The 20,167-nt window shown below is 38.8% G+C and overlaps 1 protein-coding gene across 3 annotated transcripts in view; it reads right to left on the minus strand.

Moving 5' to 3' along the window:
- DAAM2 (dishevelled associated activator of morphogenesis 2) overlaps window positions 1–20,167 on the minus strand; it is a 201,005-nt gene that overhangs the window by 63,518 nt on the left and 117,320 nt on the right. For all 3 annotated transcript variants that reach the window (XM_050314848.1, XM_050314849.1, XM_050314847.1), the window contains exons 4-6: window positions 14,564–14,638; window positions 8,257–8,351; window positions 2,100–2,433 (exon numbers count right to left, since the gene is read on the minus strand). In XM_050314848.1, coding sequence (XP_050170805.1) covers window positions 2,100–2,433; window positions 8,257–8,351; window positions 14,564–14,638 — 504 coding nt within the window. The remainder of the gene's footprint in view (window positions 1–2,099; window positions 2,434–8,256; window positions 8,352–14,563; window positions 14,639–20,167) is intronic.

The raw sequence follows: 20,167 nt of genomic DNA on the forward strand, positions 1-20,167 counted from the left end.
TTCCTTCTCCACTAATTCACCCGTTGCTGAGTCCTCTGACAACTTTTGGCTAGTTGTGCTTAGAACGCTGACCAGCAAGAACTTCTTCTATTCAACAAAACATGCCATGTTTTATGCTACCATGTTAAATACATGGTAATGTATTAATTTATGCTACACCAGACTCTAAACAAAAGTATTAGAAAATGCAAACAAGAAGCCATCTCTTCTGCCAACTCATTTTGAGGTTTGGGTGGGGCTTTTGTTTGTTTGTTTGTTTAAGGAAGAAAAAAGAGTGAGTATCCCTTTATTTTTCTTTTTTTTTCCCCAATGGAAAAGTATTTTGACAAGACTGAGTGTTTATGCAAAGTACTTTTTATGAATGTAAGAGTTGGTAACCATCTGCAAATCATTCAGCCAGATTCCTCAAAAGCTCAGCTGTACAAGGCCTGTGCTACCACATTTCACCCAGCAATGACTTATATCTCGGTTATTTGATGACTTTTAAACCAATATAAAAAAAAGAGAGACAGAGAACACCTAAATAAGAGACACTGAGTAAACTCAGCATCTATCTCCCATATGTGCTTATTCAGCAGAGTCAATTGGTCAAGTAAGGGCAGGTTAACCCAGGGCTGCAGGTGCTGTCAGGGCTCTGAGTTACCACTGTTTTTTGGCAAGCATCTAAAGTTATCCCCACTTCTCCCAGGTCTGTGAAAACAATGTCACATTAATTCAGGAAAGATTCGTTACTTCAGCTAATTACTAGAGAACAAGCTGGTTTTAAAGCTTTTCCTTCCTCTCTTCCATAGGTAGTCCATAATAAATTGCACATCATAACTAATGTACATGGCTTACTTTTCTGCATCTGCATCCTGATCCTCTACTAAAGAATGATGACATATCCTTATGTGTGTAGCTGCAAATCTCATAATCTTCCACATTTTACTGTAATTACTATTTTCTCCATTGAAATAGCCTCAAGAGCTTTCAACTGAGACCGAAAGGCCCCCACTTCTGGAGTCATACATCATACATGTCATACCTGAGTACTGAAGACATGCATCAAGTTTGAATAGACAAGAAATGCAAATGGGGCAGCACCCATAGACGTATGGACCTGCCAGTGCCAAATATAGGTTAACAACAAGTCAAGATCTCCTGCATCCCTGTCTCAGGCACACACAGTCAGTGAGTCCCAAAGTCCCTTTAGTTCTAACACAAACATTGGCAGCTACTGTCCACCAGCACAGACTGTTTCCCCATTCACTTTTACACTAATAAGCACATTAGCCTAAAATCCACTGATGCATTAGCTGAGGAGGAGGTAGGAGATAATGACCATCAGGCATCAGGATCCAGGGCCTGTTGGCTCAACACCACTCTAATCATTTCACCTAAGAAAGACTAGTAAATGAGTGAGGTTATCCCAAAGTTTAGAAGCCACAGCTTCACACAGAGCAACAGATTCTGTACCATCTTTTTCTAAAGGTGATCAGTCCACTAGGAAGAGGGACATTATAATAGCAGCCAGTAGTATCCACAGTAAAACCTGTCAATGATCTACTAACCTGCTTCAAAGTCTCTGAGACTGAATTTCCCTTCTATGATCTCAATGGGAGTTATTTGAGCCAACAATTGCTAAGTCACAACAATTCACAAGTTGATTGCTAAGTGGCAAGTGAACTGCCTCCACTATACATTATTTAAGTCACTGTCTCCATTGCTTAATCCATTACTCTTTTATTACTAAATTAAGGATTTAAAATTGGGACAGAGGCTCCTGAAATTCTGCGACTTCAGTTTCTAGGGCAGAACAAATCATTACCACCTCAGAAATGCCACCAAGTTAGAGTATGAGTATATTAGCAGCTTTCACTTAACATAGCAAACTCCCATTTTCAGGTAAAATACAGGAGATTTTAAGTTAGCAACAATGACAAGCAAAAGGTGTTGAAATATATATATATACACGCTGATAATCTATTTGAGGAAGTTCCCTTCCTAAACCAAAATTAGAAATATTGCCTTTTTACTACTTAGCAAGTTTGCAGTGTAAAAATCACTCCCTGCAGATATTCATCATACTGGGTATTTGTATCAAGGTATCCTCCTTTTACCTGGAATCTTGTCCTTTCTGCAGCATACACTTGGTAGTGAAGCATGGCTTGCAAGACTTTTTTGTGACCATCCGGCACCAAGCAGACAGCCCCTAGGATCTCCAGCACAGCAATCTTGGTCTTAATGTTCTCAGTCCGTAAGCTCTGGGAGATGATGTTGATGCTCTCTGGATGGGCCAGAACATGAGCCCGTCCTTGGGAGTTGTTCATCAGTGCCTTGATACACCCTATAACGGATGTGTGTATACGGCTCTCTGAGGTCTCATAGTCCATGCTCTTCAGGAAGTTCAGCAAACAGCTCAGGCCATCCAGCTCAATAAACCTGGTCACAAACCTGAGAAGAAAAAAAAGGAATCAACCAAAAAAAAAAACCAGGTAGGAAAAATAAGGAAAGTAGATCAAAAGCAATTTATTCAAATGGGAAAATTGATATAAATGATAGCCCTGCATCTTTAAAAGCTGGCTAGTTTTTAGTCTAAAATTCACAGAATAATTCCCAGATATTTAAGAAAAAAACAAAACAAAAGAAAACAAACAAACAAAAAAAGAGAAAAGAGACTAATAACGATGTGTTACATAGTTTCGGGGTAATTATATTATGTCACCATACAACACTACGGCTACCATTTGGTCTCTGTGCTCTTTATTGCAGTTACCACCAAACACTGCTGTGGTTCACCTCAACATCGGCTGCATTTTCAAGGGTGAATGGATTCTTTCTCATCTGCATTTAAAGTTCCTAAGCTTAAAAACAGGGATTTAAAGATATGGAAAGGGCTGCAAATAATTTCTCTAGATCTCTTTGCTTACATCCTGCCTCCTCTAAAATGTCGTTCAGGTAGGTGCACTTTTTTAGAAAGTCTGAATGTAAAACCATGAGCATCACAACTGAATTTTTACTTCGTAAGAATGTACACCAGATATGTCCATGACCACCCTCTGAGCAGCATAATGTAGAAAGACACCTCAAGCAAATGAAAAGTTGCTAACAACTGCCACCTGTGTAACAAATTAAAAATACCAGAAGTCTGTGTCGTGCTTTTACCAAGCTCCTCTTCCTCCTTGTTAGATATTTCCTAATGTACCACCTTTCTTTTTCTGTCCATAAGTGAGATGATGTTACTAAAATTCATTAGTAATGGAAGTACCCTGCTAAAAGATTGACTTTCACTGGTCTCTGATCATGTCTCTGTACCAGCCAGACAAACCTGAGTCATACTTATATTTCTCCAGATAATATGAATTTGACATATGTATTGTCTTTTGGTGGCTACACTTCACTCCACACAGGAATTTTCAAGGTCCACCTGAAAGTTACACTCACTATGCTGATCAATTTGCCAACTCTCAGCTTATTTGGGCCAGCAATTTGACCGAAAATATGGCAAAGCCTGGTGCTTTCAGAGTTTTGGTCGGAGGTTTGGGTTTTGTTTAAAATTAGGTTTCAAAGTGAATATCAGAGTAAGGGCAAGCACCCACAGGAATACGTGCACATCAAAAATGAAAACAAGGTTTAGTTGAACCCTCCTAAGACAATCTGCCAAGTTTCACACAGGTCTGATTGCACATTCTTGGGATGCATCATCTTGTCTACCCTAACAAATCACAGGAGCAAAAGTCTCTCTTTCTTTGGGCCAGAGAGAAGAATCAACATTGTGCACCAGGAATTTGGTAAGTTACACAAAGCAGTTTGTTATTCAAACTGATTATAAAAAGATTAGGACTCAGTTCAGTTTCTGTAATGCATTTAGCTGCTAGCATGACAAAGAAGACTGAAACTAGAGCATTCATGGCAAAAAGAGTTGCTGCTGAGGATGTGTTTCGAAACAAAATAAGCACAAACTCAACCTGTTACCAAATAATATGATGCCAATGAATTCTGATCAATTCCCTGAGCCTAAAACGTGGAGTTGCTCTTTCTCTCTACTTATGGAGGCATTGTTTAAATTCTCCTTCTCCTCCTTACCTTCAAAGTTCTATTCTGTTCCTTAGCTACCCTCTCTGTCTTTTAGGGGAAGGGAAAAAAACCTTTTTTTTTCCCTGTTTTTTCAGTTCCAGGGCTGAGGGAAGACTTAAGATGGATACATTTCTGAAGATATGGAGCAATACTGATAGAAACATTCTGAAGAAATAGCAGAACATAGGATCCCTTAAACATACTTTTATATAGAACACACAGTCTTACAAGAAGACAAACAAGGCACTACAACCTTCCCATATTTAAGCCTGCTCTGATGACCACATGAAAAAAAATGGTAAAGGCACAAAAGTCACATTGTCCCGATTAAGCACAAACTCTCACTAAATTCACTGGCAGAGCAATTTTTCTAGGACTGTTAAGATGAGGTCATTCCAAAAAGGAGGCATGCGCTGGGAAGTGGTGTGTGTCACAAAACTTGATTAATGACATAATTTAAAACAATGTTGGGACTTTCCTATACTTCTCCTATCCCAGAGAGCAAACAGTGAGCATTACTCAATAGCAAGCAAAGCCAAGTTCCCTTCCATTTCAGCTGCAATCAGAAGAAGGAATCAAATTATGATTTTCATCTTCCTTTTTCTAAACACTTGGTTCCCTATTCTCTAGAAATGCCAGAAATCATGCTGGGAGAGGTAAAGAAATGGCAAAAGCAGTTTCGGGGCCAACAGATACTCTCAGTGTGAGGATTTGCTCGGTGTGGGGACGTGTGTGTGTAAATGTCTGTAGAGGAGAGAAGAAGTGTGAGTTTAGCTGAAAGCCATAATCTTCACACTGTTTGGTGTTTGTGCATCTGTATGCCTCTAAGCAGGTGGGTGTGTGGGAGGGTGTGTGGGGGTGTGTGTATGTGCAAAAGCGAACTCAACTTATACAAGTAAACTGCCTACTTCCTCACAGTATACATATGTGTAACTCACTTCCATCCTATTCAGCCCCCATGCTGCAAAGTAAGGTCTTGTTCTAGACTGAAAGGTGTAAAGTTAAACATATTTGCCAATGCCTTCTGGCTAACACCTTCAAATACTCAAGTGTAAATAAAGTAGTGTGTGTTTTAATAGGTGCTAAACAAGCAAATTAAAACCTCAGACTCCCACTTGACCAGTTTAGCACAATTTAAAAGGCAGGGCACCTCTTTGCCTTTCATCTTTTAGAGACTGCTGATCAGAATGAGTTATCTAGCTCTAATAACAAACCTTTCATCCAAAGACAGATGTGGTGGCCTAAGAGGTACTGACGCACCCGTGGACTCCAAGTGAAGGGGGTACAGCTGCCCTGTGAGACTCAATACAACTCAGGAAAGACAGAAAAATCATATGCTGTGGGTGTGCAGAGCGCAGGATGTTCCCACCCTGTTAACAGGCAAGGCTACACTTCCCCGCAGCATCAGTTTTTGAACCAGAGGGCACGCAGAATCCTGGCAACTACTGAACTGCTGAAAAACTCAGCATAATGGATTTTGCTTGCTGGATGCATAAATGATCATCTTCAGTATGCACCTGGATGCAACACTGCTAAATCAAACAAAAATAGCAGGAGGTAAATTTGACTAAAACAAAAGGAGAAAAGCAGACAGTAAAGGGGATTAGTGATGATTCAGACTAAAGGAATTATTTTTCTAGAGTTCCAAAAAGTAATTTTTTTCACAGTCCCCTGTAAGTTTTTACTTTTGCTGCACTTTTGAACCTCTATTTTGGGGCACTAAAATAAAAGCTCTTCTCTTACAGCTTCTGTCCAACAGTTTGTCATCACACTTGTTTATAGTCATAAGCTTTTACAAACCTGATAGAAAATGTGTTTCTTGACAAGATGCAGATGTGGGGAGTTTTGTTCTCTAAGGCTGGGATTGTTCCTCTGTGCTAGGACATAACCTGGCTTTATTATTTCAGGGCAGTTCCTAAATACCAGAACAAAATGCACTTGCTCAAAGGGGGCCAACTAGCTGCCCCAGGGATGCTTCTACCATCTTCCTTGCAAAGAGGAAAGTAACTTGAGTTTGAGTAGGTCTATTTTACTTTTTATTGTTAGAAGTGGCAGGCTGGAATAGAGGCACAGATTAGTAACATCGCTGTGCATTATCTACTAGAAGAGACACAGTCCTACAGTAAAATAAAACAGACAGCCAAACACTTGCATTTTTCTTCTTTTGATTCCTCTAGATCAGAGAATTCAAACAGAAGAGCCTACTGGTAAGCTGTCAGAGCCCCTGTGCACCCTACCACCACAAATACATTCCAGACAGTTCATCCTGTGTGAATTTAGGTTCCTCTTTTCTTTAGAGGCCTGATGAACAGAAGTGGCAAAGAAAATAGGATTTGATATCAAAATTAAACTAGAAAGACTAGTATTTTGAAGGCTTGGGTATCATACTGCTTAAGAAAGGGATTTGATGGAGCAGAGGGCCTCTCCACTGCAACCTTTCCATCAAGAAGGAATTGGCTTGTTGATCAGGTATTGGCATGCAGCCCATTTGGCAGCTAACGAATTGAGTCGCTGGAAATTAGTTGAGACACAGGACTTAAGTCAAAATTTGGCTTGGCTTAACTGTTTTTTTAAAAAAGCCCTACAACCATCACCAGTGATTTAGAAGAGAACAGTTTATAGGGCAGCCCATAGAAGCTTGTACTGAAGCTTGTTAGGGTTATTATAAACAGATGAAGCAGCAGCCTGTTGTCAAGGGGATCCAGCAGATGCAATACAGGTCGGAGAAGGAAAACCTTGCAAGGCTTTGAGCAACAGACACTTCTTTTCCTTCTTTTCTATTGCCTTGTCCTGGAGGCTGGGCTGTCCTATTCAAAATGACAGAGCAGAACAACCAACAGTGGCCAGCAGAGTGTTTCAGCTGGACAAAGCAAAGAGGCCTTGCTGCTGTGGCTGCGCTCAGTGAAAGCTACCACTTTCACAGAGCAAGCATCAAACCAGCTCCATATTAACGTAATAAGAGTTGCTACATCAAGTCTCAACAGCACAGGACATTAGTTTTTTTAGTTTAAAAGCTTTGTGAGAGTTGGGCAGTTGGCAGTTGCCTCAGCTTCCATTTTAACATGAAGTTAAGACAGCTGGCAGGATCAGCCACTTATCCCCTTGGGTGAGGTCTCAATATAAGCTATGATTTCTCCACTGCCATGTTAAAAGCACTCACCCTACCCATATATAAAGCTATCACAGCCTGATAAATCTTTATGCCTGAGGAGCATCAGAAGCTGATTTTGTGCTCTCTTACAGCCCATCCCAACAGGAGGTAAATAGGAGGTAAAAAAATTAGGTTTAAGCTAATGTGTTCTACCTCACACTTGCTGTGAGGTTATAAGCTGCACACAGTCAATTTTTTAAACATCGTGAAAGGAAGAAGCACAATCAGCACTTAGCTCTGATAGAATTCCCAGAAATATCTTCACACCAGAGTAAATGCAATGCAAATTCTTTGAGATAATTTCAGAGATAAGCTCTCTGAAACTGTAACTTCGGCATAGGGTGGATGCAAAAATATTTGGCCAGTATAAAAGAGATTCAGAAATTTTTTGATGTAGTGCTTCCTGAGATCGTATCAACTACAGTTACTGCTTCTGCACAATGCTCTTCTAAGTGTTAAATGAAAAGGTTTCTGTGCTAGTTAGTTTTCTATTGTTCAGAGTTTTGTTCCCAGAAGAAGAAAGATGACTTTACCTTCAAAGACAAGTACACAATAAAGTCTCTTAACATTTTTCTATGCCACAGTTACACACAAAACAGGAAGAATGCCAAACCAGGTGATGTCAGATGGATTAGCTGCTTTGAACCAAACAGTTCACATTACTAAAGATAAGAGGAAGCTTAAACTCAAAGTTCAGAGTAGAGGCTGAGATTTTGCCCAACATGAATCAAATTACATGGGATGTTCAGAGGGCTGTGAAGACTAAAATCTGATCTTCATAGTCATTACCAGTGTTTGCGAATATCTGTCATAGATTTTTCACAGTAGACTGTCTTTTATTTTCCTGAAGCTACATGCTTCATCACTGGTGTGCCCTCCCAACTCGGTAGCTTCAGACCAGGGACTGTAGGGCTCTCTGAGGATTGTCCAAAATATCAGAGAGGCTTGTATGAGGTGAGACAACGAGGTTTCTGTCCTTACCACTCTTACTCGTGTCACACTGGACCGTAGGGAGGCAGTGAATTGCGACGAAAGACAAACAACATTACCTCATGGGCTGAGTCCGCAGAGCTGTCTTCAAGTCTTCAACTATTTTATTTTTCATTTCTGTTTCTTCTTCATCGAAAGCATACAAAGTCTGCATCTGTTCAGAAAATAAGATGACAATTAGGAAAGCCTGAGCTGCCTGAAAGGCAAGAGGTAAGCAGGAATTACAAAAAAGAACTTGCCCATTAACACAGAGGTGTCTGCCGACCTCTCACCAGGAAAGCAATGCCTCAGCTACAAAACTGAATCCAGATGTGCCTGTTCCTGTGGACTGGCAGCAGTGTATACCACTGTGCCACACTGGCTAAACTAGGGTTCTCAGATTACCCCAAAAAAATCACAGTTGCCAGTATGCCCGCAGAAAACTGTACCTAATTTGGAACAGCAATCTGCTGTGGTGATCTATGGATGTGTGAAGCAAAGTTTGCAGGGAGAGGCAATGTCTTTTAATAGACTGACATGACTGCAGGGATTTGGGGGAGAAAAAAGGAAAAAAACCCACAACAAAACAGACTTATGTGTCAGGTATCAAAGCATAAAATCTTTTTCTCCAAGAGACTACACAGGCTGCAAGTACCTTGAATTACATTGTGTGTACATATTAGTTTGGCTTTTCTTCCCCATGCCAAATATATCACCTGTTTTAAGACAGCGATGCTCCCTACAGACTTTGCCCTTGATAATGAGGAACATTTACTGCAAAAAGTGGAACATCATAAAATCCCTGACCCTGTTTTTTAACAAGTTAACTGAAGCACACGGAGACTAGATTTTCCCCCAGTATGCATCTTGAGATAACTAGAGCTTGCTGTCAACTGGAACTGAAGTTGCTGTGGGTCACTGTAAATTAAGGTGGGAGACAATGAGTGGAATACACACAAAAAAATATGGTTCTCAAAGTCAGACAAAGCCATTACAAAAAGTGGTATATCAAAAAATTACGGTTCCAAATCTACACTCAGCACCACTACAACCTTGTTGAGCGAAGCAAAACTCTTCAGCACCCTTTACATATATCATTCAGACTCACAAGTCCCATGTGTGACTTTTTAAAAAGTCAAGACTTAATGCTCAAAATTCTTAGCCTATAGCTATATCTTTTTAGTCACTTAAACTGTAAAATGAGAGGATAAATTACTCTTTTTGGCAGGACTTCTTGTGAATATCACTCAGTGGTATCTGGAAAGCAGCTCTGAATCCCTTCTCAAATGAATAACCCAATTAAACTAGTATCATCTATCAGGGATCTAACATTATACCTCTCTGTGGTGGAATCTGAGTAGCTACAATTATGGCTCATTACAGCAAAATATTTCAGTCTTTATTTTATTGTTTAGCAAGCACCAAAGAAAACCTTCCTCTCCCTGGAACTTCCTTTAACCTTCCCTGCCCCCGTCACCAGCCCAACACCTCACTTCTCTTGGAAGTGCTCCCACTTTGCTTGCTTTTGCAAGTCATGTGATGCCAACACATGTCAGATCCTGAGGGTGGTCATTTGGCTACATGCCCTTGCTGTCTTATGCTGAACAGCTGGCATAGGGAGATGTGTTTAACTCTAGGGGTCCTCTCTCTGATCCACGCTAAAGTCAAATTCACTCAGTAACAGAGCAAGCTATTTCCTGCCCTAATGGCATGACAGAGCGCTACTGATGGAAAATGAGCTGATGATGTTTTATCTTTTGCCAGCATCCACCAACAGCCAGAAACATAAATTGAAATGCTTAAGCCAAGCCATATATGATCCCCCTCTTTGAAAAATAAACAAATCCTGAACAGGCCTTATGGAATCTCAATGGCAGAGTCCTCGGGTGTGATCTGGGGCTTGATTTGTATTTTCTTGGGTGACAGCCCATCTGGTCATCTTTCCTTTGGCCCATAAATGCTCCTTTGAAAAGCTCCCATTCTTCCAATGGCTTAATTTCTCCTCTGAGCCATAGTGGGGGAAAAGTAAATGGATAGTAGGAGGGTGCTCAACAGTATTTCATTCAGAGTGAAAAAGGCCCATTTCCAAATGAAACAAATACAAATAATCCTGCCTTTACAACAGAGGGTGATTATGGAAAACCCCTTTTTCAAAGCTGTAGGCAGCCAAGAGCCCTTCATTTCTCACTCCTGTGTACGGCCAGAAACCCAAATCCTCATGCCCTCTCTAAAGACAGACTGGTCATGCATTTGCATTGTGAAATAGCTTTTGTGGCAAGAGTTATAGAAAACGTAACTGTCCCTGGAAGACAGAAGGGAGGGAACTGCCACTATTTGATGTTGGATTTCATTGTGGCTGACTGATGAATTGCTTTCTTGAAGTACAAATTGCACTCAGGGACTAATGTTTTCTGGGCTCAGGATGAAGCTAGTTACCATCAGTTAACCAAATATATTAGGAACGGGAAGCAAAATAGTGCCAGGTCCTTATCTGGTCCCTAAAAAGTGGTATACATAAGGTTTGGGGCTTTTCCAGCATATTTTGTATATTTAAAGTTTTCCAGATTAAGTGTATCATCTGGGAAAGTATAGCATCTAGTTACTTTATTTGCTAATTAAAAAAATCCAAGAATTTGTGAAAACAAGAATTCATGTGGAATTTTAGGTTTAAAACTTCAGGTAGTGTAAGTAATAATTTTGAAATTTTGGCTTCACTTAAAATGAAACAATTTTTTTTTAAAGCACATATTCATTTCCACACCTTATCGTAATTGCTAATCATTCCCCAAAACTACTGGAAATAAAAATACAAGGACCATAATGACAATATGTTGGAGAAAGAGAAAAAAGAAGGAAAAAAAAAGGGCATAAACTAGCATCAGCAATACACTGTATGACAGACCTAATTCTCCTTAATAGTCTCAGCCATGTGAAATGAAAAAGGTAAGAAACAAATAAAATATATAGTGAAAAGCAACCTGGATGTTCTGATTTCTCGTAATAGTCAATTGAAATTCAAGGTTTCAGCACATCTCTAACTACATTAACGCTGAACTAGGAGAATATCTATAAATAATAAACTATATATAGATGTAATTTAAAAAAACCTTTTAAGAAAGTAAGTTTAAAGTAACATAGATGTCATCTAATTTGGATAGAAGAGAGTGTTATCATCCAACTGCTGAATTCTGCTGAAAGATATATACTTTTAACCTCCTGTGAAGATGCTCTGCTTTGAACGAATGCTTTCTGAGTCAAGGAAAAGGGTCTGGTTTCAGCTGTATTTATTAATCTTGACCCCTGCCTCACATTCTCAACTGAGCCATCTCTCCAGAAAAGCTGGATCTTCAACTACTGTTCACCTGAAAGTCTCTCTGTGGAAATGCATACACAGCCAAGACCATAAAAGCAACACAGTGCTGTCAGAACTTTTCCTCCCCAGTAAAGTGAGAGCTGTGTTTATTTGTGCTGCCAAGCAGACAGTTACATGGGGTGAGGAGGGCAGGAGGAACACAGGGAGGATACTAACAGGGCAGCTGCTCTATTTTCAGGAAAAAAAGTTTTGTATGTTGATGAATCAGCAGAAGAGGACTATGACATGGATAATGGAAATGGTCTTAATTGTGGGTGTGCAACCTGTGCACATCACCAATACTATTTACAGAATGTTGAAATCAGAGGACTAGACAAATTTGGAGGGTCCTCTTTTGAAATTAGACATCATTAGCAGCTGCCCCTTTCTCTTAAGGACTGGTCTAGAAGACAATCTACCAATGTGCTACTCAGCCCCTTCCTTTCAGTCAGGAGGATGGGACAGTGCCTCCACAGGAATTTCACACTACGGACTAGTAATAAGATACAGTTTTGCTGTCATACTCTCCTGTGAGAATTGGGTTTTAAAACTATTAAAATCTGAAAAGTCATAGCAGCAGAAACAATTGTGGGAACAGAATTGTGTCTAAAATGCATGGCTTTTTGAACCGGATCAGGACTCTGTGACCTAAAGTGCTTCCTTAACACAGTGGTTTAAGGTTACAAGTAGGGAACATCAAACATGTCAGGAATCACCACACTGCTCTCAAACATAATCTATGAGGGGCAGATACGGTAACACTGCAGAGGGTCTTCTGAGAAAATGATTCTTGAGCCTGCTGAAATCCACAGAAAGATCCCTAATGATATCAGCAGGATAAAGGTGCCATTTCCACTCTATCAGTGAGTAGGAAGAACATTTTTGCCAAGTTAACGTATAAAAAAAGAACTTCATAATTAAACAAAAGGATAAAGAAAAAGATGTGAAAGCCACATATAAAAAGATTCTTATGCAATGAATTCACAGGAGATGAAGGTCCAATTTTATTAAAAGCAGGATTTAAGACATTTGAAACTAATACTTCTGTGATTATTACTACCATTTCAACTATAATACTTCTTGTAATATTTCTAATTAAAATACTGCAATACCTGATAGTGCCCAAGAGATACAAACTGAAATAGACTGGAGAGTGTCAGGAAGCAACATGAAACATAATTTTCTTTCACCACTTCAAAGTCAACTCCACTTGGATGCAGTTTAAAAATAATAAGTTCGAGAAAACCCACTACTAAATTTAGAACTGAAATTATATGGGACCCAAAAATAACTGTTTGAAAGTTAAAAATCTCAGAGGTCTAAATAATAATGAATAGAACATGCCTTTTAAAGTGTGCTGGAACTGGTTCTCAGCTGTATTACTCCAGTTTTCCGCTGATACAATTTCTGTGAAAGTCAACTGAGTTTCACCTGCCTAAAAGTGAAGCAACTACGTAGTAAATCAGAAGCGGGGGTTATAACCCCAGTGGGTCTTCTCAAGACTTCAAGCATAAGAGTGAAATGTGAGTCTTGAAGCCAAATTAAAGCTTATCAATAATTCAGCATTGGCACTCAGGCACGCAAACAACATTACCAGGGCCGGTGTTTATCGGTGCTCTTAAAATATGTTTAAAATTAGAAACACAGGCCAAAATATAGACTCATTCCATGGAACTGCTCCAGATTTACAACAGTGGTGTATACATATTCACTCCAGGTTTACATCAAGATCATTTAAAGACTAATCTAAAAGTCACTGAAATCAATGGAAAAACTTCAGTAGATTCAAGAGGCTTTGGACCAAGTCCTACCAGAATTATTTGGCTCAGTGATACTGCAAGGTTTCATACTAACTTTTTGGCCTTAATGGCCCTCGTAGAGTAAATTTGTTCAGTCAGGAAATCAAAGCACAGTGTCATGCCAGTCACTAAAGCTCAATGTCTTTTCTCAAAACAAGTCCATGTTCTATTCCATTACTCTGTCTCATGAAAATATGGCATGAAGGTAAGGTGATAGTTTTGTTTATTCATGACTCTCAGTAGAAAGCAATATTTCTTTTATCCTCTTACAGTGAGTGATTATAACTTGTAAATCTCAAATTGTTTTACTCAGCAAGACATATTTCACCAAGAAAAATGCGTCATTATTGGCACATTCAGAACCCATTCAGATATTATTTTTATTGAATTATTTTGGAGCTTATAACCTCAATGCAAAAGGTGCAAAGAAACTTTTAGAAATCAAAAATAAAAGCATAAATTAACAAGCAAGATGTGTTATCTAAGACCCCAGGAACAGAATCCCATCATCATTTCTGCACAACTGACAACTAAAGATGAGTAGACCCTGTGCATGAGTAACTGGAGGCAAAATTTGACTATAAAAATCAGTAAAAAGATCAAATTTAAAAATGCAAAATCTATCATATCAAAGGATAATGTTATATGCAGGTGTTCTGATTCTACTGGATGCTTCAGAGAAAGAGACATTCTATACAGCTATTGAACAAGGAAATTAAAAAAATTTTACCTCAAATACCTTGTTGGTTTGTATCTTATGTCTAAGGTGTTACAGCCTTATGTTCTTCTATTTATATGCTCTTACAAAAGTGAGTATTATTTTATATAAACCACTACCTTTTCTTGAATCCTTCTACTAAAGTAATAGCCCAAGTATTATTTCGTAGATTAGTTACAAATCAATTTGAAACCATACAACAAAACTTTACCTAGTTTTCAAATGTTGTTTTTCTGATTCATCAAATAATCTCTTGAATTTTCCTTCCAGACGCTAATTTGATTGCCTTCAGAGCTCAGTATTGGAGAAACAAAAACTAGAAATATTTATGGTGCTTTCTATCTACTGTTCTGCTAGGGTAGGGCTCTTTCTTAATCCACATACTCATCTTCTTTTAAGTCCTATTTTAAATCAGTTATACATTTGGAACAAAATTCTTCTCCTCTTGGGATTTTTTCCTAAAGAAACACATCTCTATGGTAGGAAATCTTCCCTGCTTTGCAGAAGAGGTAACTTACCGCTGCCATGGAATTGATGCGGTCAATGTAGTAGTCTGGCCAGCTGGTAGCAAGCTTATTAGGGTCTTCTTGTTCCTGAAAAGAAAGTTAAGCAAGGTTACACAAGTAGCCTCTACAGGATGAAATGCCACTCCAGAACCCCCTGGGATTCTTCACTGCTCTGCTCTTTACTGTGTTATCTCCCCCATATTCTTGTATAATGCACATAGATGTATGGCATTTATTACAAACATTTCTGAAAGTGTAAAGTTAGCACTGTCACCATGGTGTGTCAGATAAAAAGAATCCTCTTCAGCTAAGATCATTAAACACGGAACAATAAAGTTTGGTGGAGACACAGTTATCTTTGGCATCTAAGCAACAAACCTCAGTCTCTTAAACATATTATGTTTCCCAGTAGAAGGATAGCCCATTTACAGATAGTAGGTTTATATTTTTTAGCTTTGTACTGACAGATCTTATAAATTATTTGGCCTCTTTACTGCTAGGGTGATGTTGGAATCCACCAACAAAGGGGTTTAACATCTGCTACGGAGAAAATAATCAAGTCGTGGAACCTGAAAAGAAGCCAAAAGACTGCATTGTTTTGATGTGATAAACAAAAACAGATCCAGACTGGACATTAGGAAGCATTTCTTTACCAAGTGTGTGGTCAAACATTGAACAGGTACCCTAGAGAGGTGCTTGATGCCTGCTGATAATTAAAAGGCATTTGGACAATATTCTTAACAACATTCTTTAACTTGGTCAGCCCTGAATTGGTGAGGCATTTGGGCTAGATGAACATTGTAGGTGTCTTCCAACTGAAATGGTCTCTGCTATTCTATCCTATCCTATAAAGTTACGCAAAATGTCAGAACATCCTAAGGAAAAAACTAGCATCCCCTCAATTACAGTACAGTCAGCATTAATCCTTCCATCCCTACATCACAAATAATCCACCTTATATCCTCCTCACTAGACTAATCTTGATCAACCTTCTAAAAGAAGGAACCAACACAGGAACCAATTCTTTCTTATTCCTTTACTGCTCTATGGAAATGAAATTTGCTTCTATCAAGTCTATTTATTTCTAGATAGGTGTAATAGTCACGGGTAACACAAGGATTGGTTTCTAGCATTCTAATCTCCCATTATAAACAACAAATAATTAAGTTTCCTAGCATATGATAAGAGATTGAACTACTTAACTCATCTTAAAGGTGTCCAAAGATGTATGAAGGCTGTGTGGATCTCACCAATGCTGTCTGTGCATGAATGCTAGAAAAGCTACTCTGGAAGATATGCATAACAATATTAAAAGTGTAGGTCTATCAGAGCACCTCAGCTATTCCAGCACTGTTTGGTTTAGAGATGAGAAATAACTCTATCGGCTATTAAACCACATTCAGAAAACACGTCTGCCACCTGACAACCCCTGGCCAACAGCCAGTTAGAATTGCCACACTACATGTTATTGGTAGACTGCCTTTTGCTGCCCTTTTCAGTGCAGAATAATATCTAGTGGCAACCATAACCCTGATAGCGGTTTCATACTTGGCAAACCTTAACCTCCCATGCAAAAATCAATACGTGACCTTGACAATGGGAAAATAAATAAAAACATATAACAAATTAATACAGCATGATTTTTATAAGATAATCTCATCACTCTCAAAGAGAACAATAGAGATGGGGAGCTAATCTAAAAGTAGTGAAGTAAGGTCATTCCTCAGGGAACCAGGGTGAGCCACCGATCTGAAGGGCAAGGAGTGCTCATGTGCCCTTCTGAAATTTTTCTCTGTAGACAACTATAAAGTCCTACTGACAGCTATAATTGTTTGCATAGTACATGTGACAAGAACATTGTCAGAACATGGAATACATGTATTCTCTATACTTCTGCCTCCATTCTGAATGCCAAGTAAAGAAACAAACACACATAAATTAAAGAATGCCTGAATTCATCCTTTGTATTCCAAAATAAGCTACAATACTTTTTTTCTTTAAAATTTGCTGGGGGGAAAAATGTATAAATGCTGGAATGGTACAACTAACATTTCTAGATGTCTGTGTTAGATATGCAGGCCGAAAAGCTTCAGGATAGATACAATAAAAAAAATCAGAATTGTGACTAATTTCCTACCTGAAACCAAACCACTAGAAATCTCACAATCAGAACAAAGGACAAGAAGACTTTGATCTCCCAAAGTATATCTGTATATGCAGTTAGCTTAACAATTAAGGTATGGTCCTTGGTATATCCCACTTTTGACCATTCTCCATGCACTACAAACTGGTCTGAACTCTGAGTCTGCAAGTCTTATGGTTTGGATTTAATTAAAACTGGGAGAAAATTTGTTTCAGTGGAACACAGCAAGTGTAAGATTTTTTTCCTGAATTAAAGCCCAGACTGAAGATGCGCTGCAGATTGCTGAGGTTAAAAAAGTTTTAGCAGATATTCCACAATGCAATTCCTCACTTTCTGAAGTCGTTTTGGTCTAGAAGCATATTAAGCAAGAAAAGTCCATTCAATCTCAGTGGTCTTCTACACCCCCTGTTCACACCAGAATTCTATGGCTATCAATGTGTGTTTTACTTCACTAGAATAAATGATTATGTACTTACAACCTGGCACTCTATTTCCAATATGAAGTCCAAGAAATACTCAGAAATACTCCTTATACTCAAGATGGGCATATAGATTTTTATTCAGCCCCATGAATTCCTTAGGTGACAAAATGTTATTTATAGCAGTCACCTGGGCAAAATTTTCAAAAGAGAGTCAAGTTCACACATGTAGCATCAGAGCACTTGGGGAAAAAAACCAAACCAACAAACAAAAAAAACTCATCCACAAACAAACAAAACCAAACCAATAGCCCACACTAACTGGCTAAATAATGTGAGTTTTGCCCTTGCTAAGAAATCGTTGTACTAGGCTTTTCTCAGAGAGGGAAAGATGAGACAAAAATAGAAAGCAATTCAGGAGGTGGGGTGGGGTGTAACAACAAGATGCTGGGGTTTTTGTGTTTTGGTTTTAATACATTCAGGGGCTTGACCCTCAAATAAAATCTCAGAGAAAACTGCAAAGCAAAATGATTATAATGGAAAAACTCTTCCCTTCCCTGGTTGCAGGAGACACAGAGAAGGAAAAAAACCCAACCAAAGGGAAAAAAAAAGAGGCTGTAATATATAAAGCCATATAGGTATCAAAAGCTGGAAACAATAACCCATCTGTATAAGGGAAAACATTAGCTGAAGGAACCTATTAAAGCAAAGCCTTCTTTTAGCTCCTTGAATAGTGTAAATATTACATTAAAAAACAGGCGTCAGCTTGTGGACTTTATAAGGGGCCATATCATTCTTCACTGGAGTAACAACTATGTAACTGCTGTGAAAACAGGATCTTGATACTATACAAGCCTGCAATATAGCCAAGGTATTATATAGGCTTTGACACTAATTTGGACAGGCTCCATGACTTGGTGGAAAGTGGAACTTATGACTTCATCCCAAATAGGACTTAATGGAGTTCTGCAAATATTTGGACCATCTGAACCAATCAAAATGAAAGAAAATAAAGCAAAGAATTGTGTGCACAGCTCGGCTGATCCCAAAAGCCTTTTTGCAAATCCTGGGAGACCTGATCCATCAGGCAAGCTGTTTCTAGAGAGCAGAGACTTTTAGTGGATGCCATGTCAGGGGGACAAGCATTTGCAATAAGAGACTTAAGCAAACATTATGGACCACTGCCTTTGCTGCAAAACATTTTAGCAAGAAGTACCAAACACTAGTGTTACAAAAATCATGTGGAAATGCCAGATATTCATGGCTGAGTGGATCAGGAAAATGAAAGACACTGTTTATATGGTGAGTGGTTCTTTCAAGATGGTTTCAGTCTTGAAAGAAATAGCACAGGAAAAGCCTGTACAGCAACTGCCTGCATTGAAGCTCTTTTGAGGTGAGCACTGGGTTTCAGTTTTCCAGTGATGACACATTCCTATTTTACTCTGCAGCAAAATGACTGCAAAAACGCTGAGCAGTTCTCTAGAGTATGTCCTGAAAATCTGAGCACATCAAAGCATTAACAAATATATTAACAAAATTAGCAAGTCTTTACAAGTCTTTCTTCATACAGGTGGAGACAGAGAGGCATATATGCTGACATGGCAATTAAAACTCATCCAGGAAAACATTGTTAGAGTTAAGAACACTGATATGACACTGAATCCAGCACTCTCTTATTTCTACCATCATTTATACCAGGGTGTTTTTATCCAGTGTAGGCAAATATCAGCTCCCTGGGATCAGCAGATGCTTGCCATCCCTGGGTGTCCAACTACTACATGGACTTTGCCACTACCACCACACACGCCCACGTGATAAATTTCCAGGTATGATGACTCAAGAAGCCCTTCTAACATGCATACTATAAAACAACACTTCCTCCCTGAACAGATGTATCAAGAAATGCATCGTGTGTTACGGATGTCGCAGGAAAAGCATGGGTACTATTGTGATGGCATCTATTCATTGGCAACATGACTTCTTTCTCAAATCTCTTCAGAACAGCCAACAGCTTTTCTATACTGTTTAGAACAGAATGGGAACAAGCCACACAGCTCATGATGGCAAACATGGTTTTGAAATATTTCTTGGACAAGAAGCCATGATATTGTTCATTGGGCTCCTCTCTATATCAACAAAAACAGTGTGCAAACACAGATCAAAAATAGGAAACGAGGCTACTGTAATATAAATTCCTGTTCAAGCTTGTTCACTGCATCATGTCCGGACAATGCATGCTCAAGTTTATACTTAGGTCACAAAGAACTGCATTTTCTTGCAAAAGCTACATTAAGGTTAGTGTGGTTCCTCCTATCAAAAGCCTTCATGCATCATTCCAGTACATCAGAGTTGAAAGAAAGGTTATTTTCCTGGTCTGAAGGGTCAGCATCATCACATACAGTTCAAGAAATATAAATCATGAAGTTCAAGTCATTAAGAAACATATATCATTTAAGAAAAAGTGAAATATGTTATTTATCATATGAAGTAAGCCCCTGTAGCTATTTTTTTTTTTCATATTTCCCATTAAAGAGCAATGGAAATGGAAATCCTGATTGCAAATAGCTGGACATTTTTCAGGTTTTTTGTTGTATGATTTTTTTTTGCTTTGGTTGGTTTGGTTGGGTTGGGTTTTTGTTTGTTTTGGTTTGTTTGTTTTTTAATGCCAGTTCACTGAAACTTTAACATGACTTTCATCACTTCAGATGAAAGCTTTGCTGGATAAAGATTCTGTTTCTGGTTGAAGCCCCCTCACACTCTTCACAATAACAGCTTAGCCAGCAAAATATTCATCTGAGATGTTCAGGATTCAGACTTGTGTCCATGTTCAGTTTCAAAGTGACATACATGACCCTTGCTCTTCATGAATATTCTGTCCACTAAAAACAAGGTGGAGTTTTTGTTTGCTTGAAGGGTGGAAGATGGTTATCACTTGTGCTTGATTTCCCACAAGTCCTCCTCTTTTCCCTTTAGCATCTTAACTACTCAATTCCTGGCATCATCTGCTATAAATGCCAAACACAATACAATCTTGTAACACCTGGCACTATGCAC

This window comes from Myiozetetes cayanensis, unplaced genomic scaffold (assembly GCF_022539395.1).
Source record: "Myiozetetes cayanensis isolate MyiCay16 unplaced genomic scaffold, myiCay2020 scf2-11, whole genome shotgun sequence".
In the NCBI taxonomy this organism is placed as follows: Eukaryota; Metazoa; Chordata; class Aves; order Passeriformes; family Tyrannidae; genus Myiozetetes; species Myiozetetes cayanensis.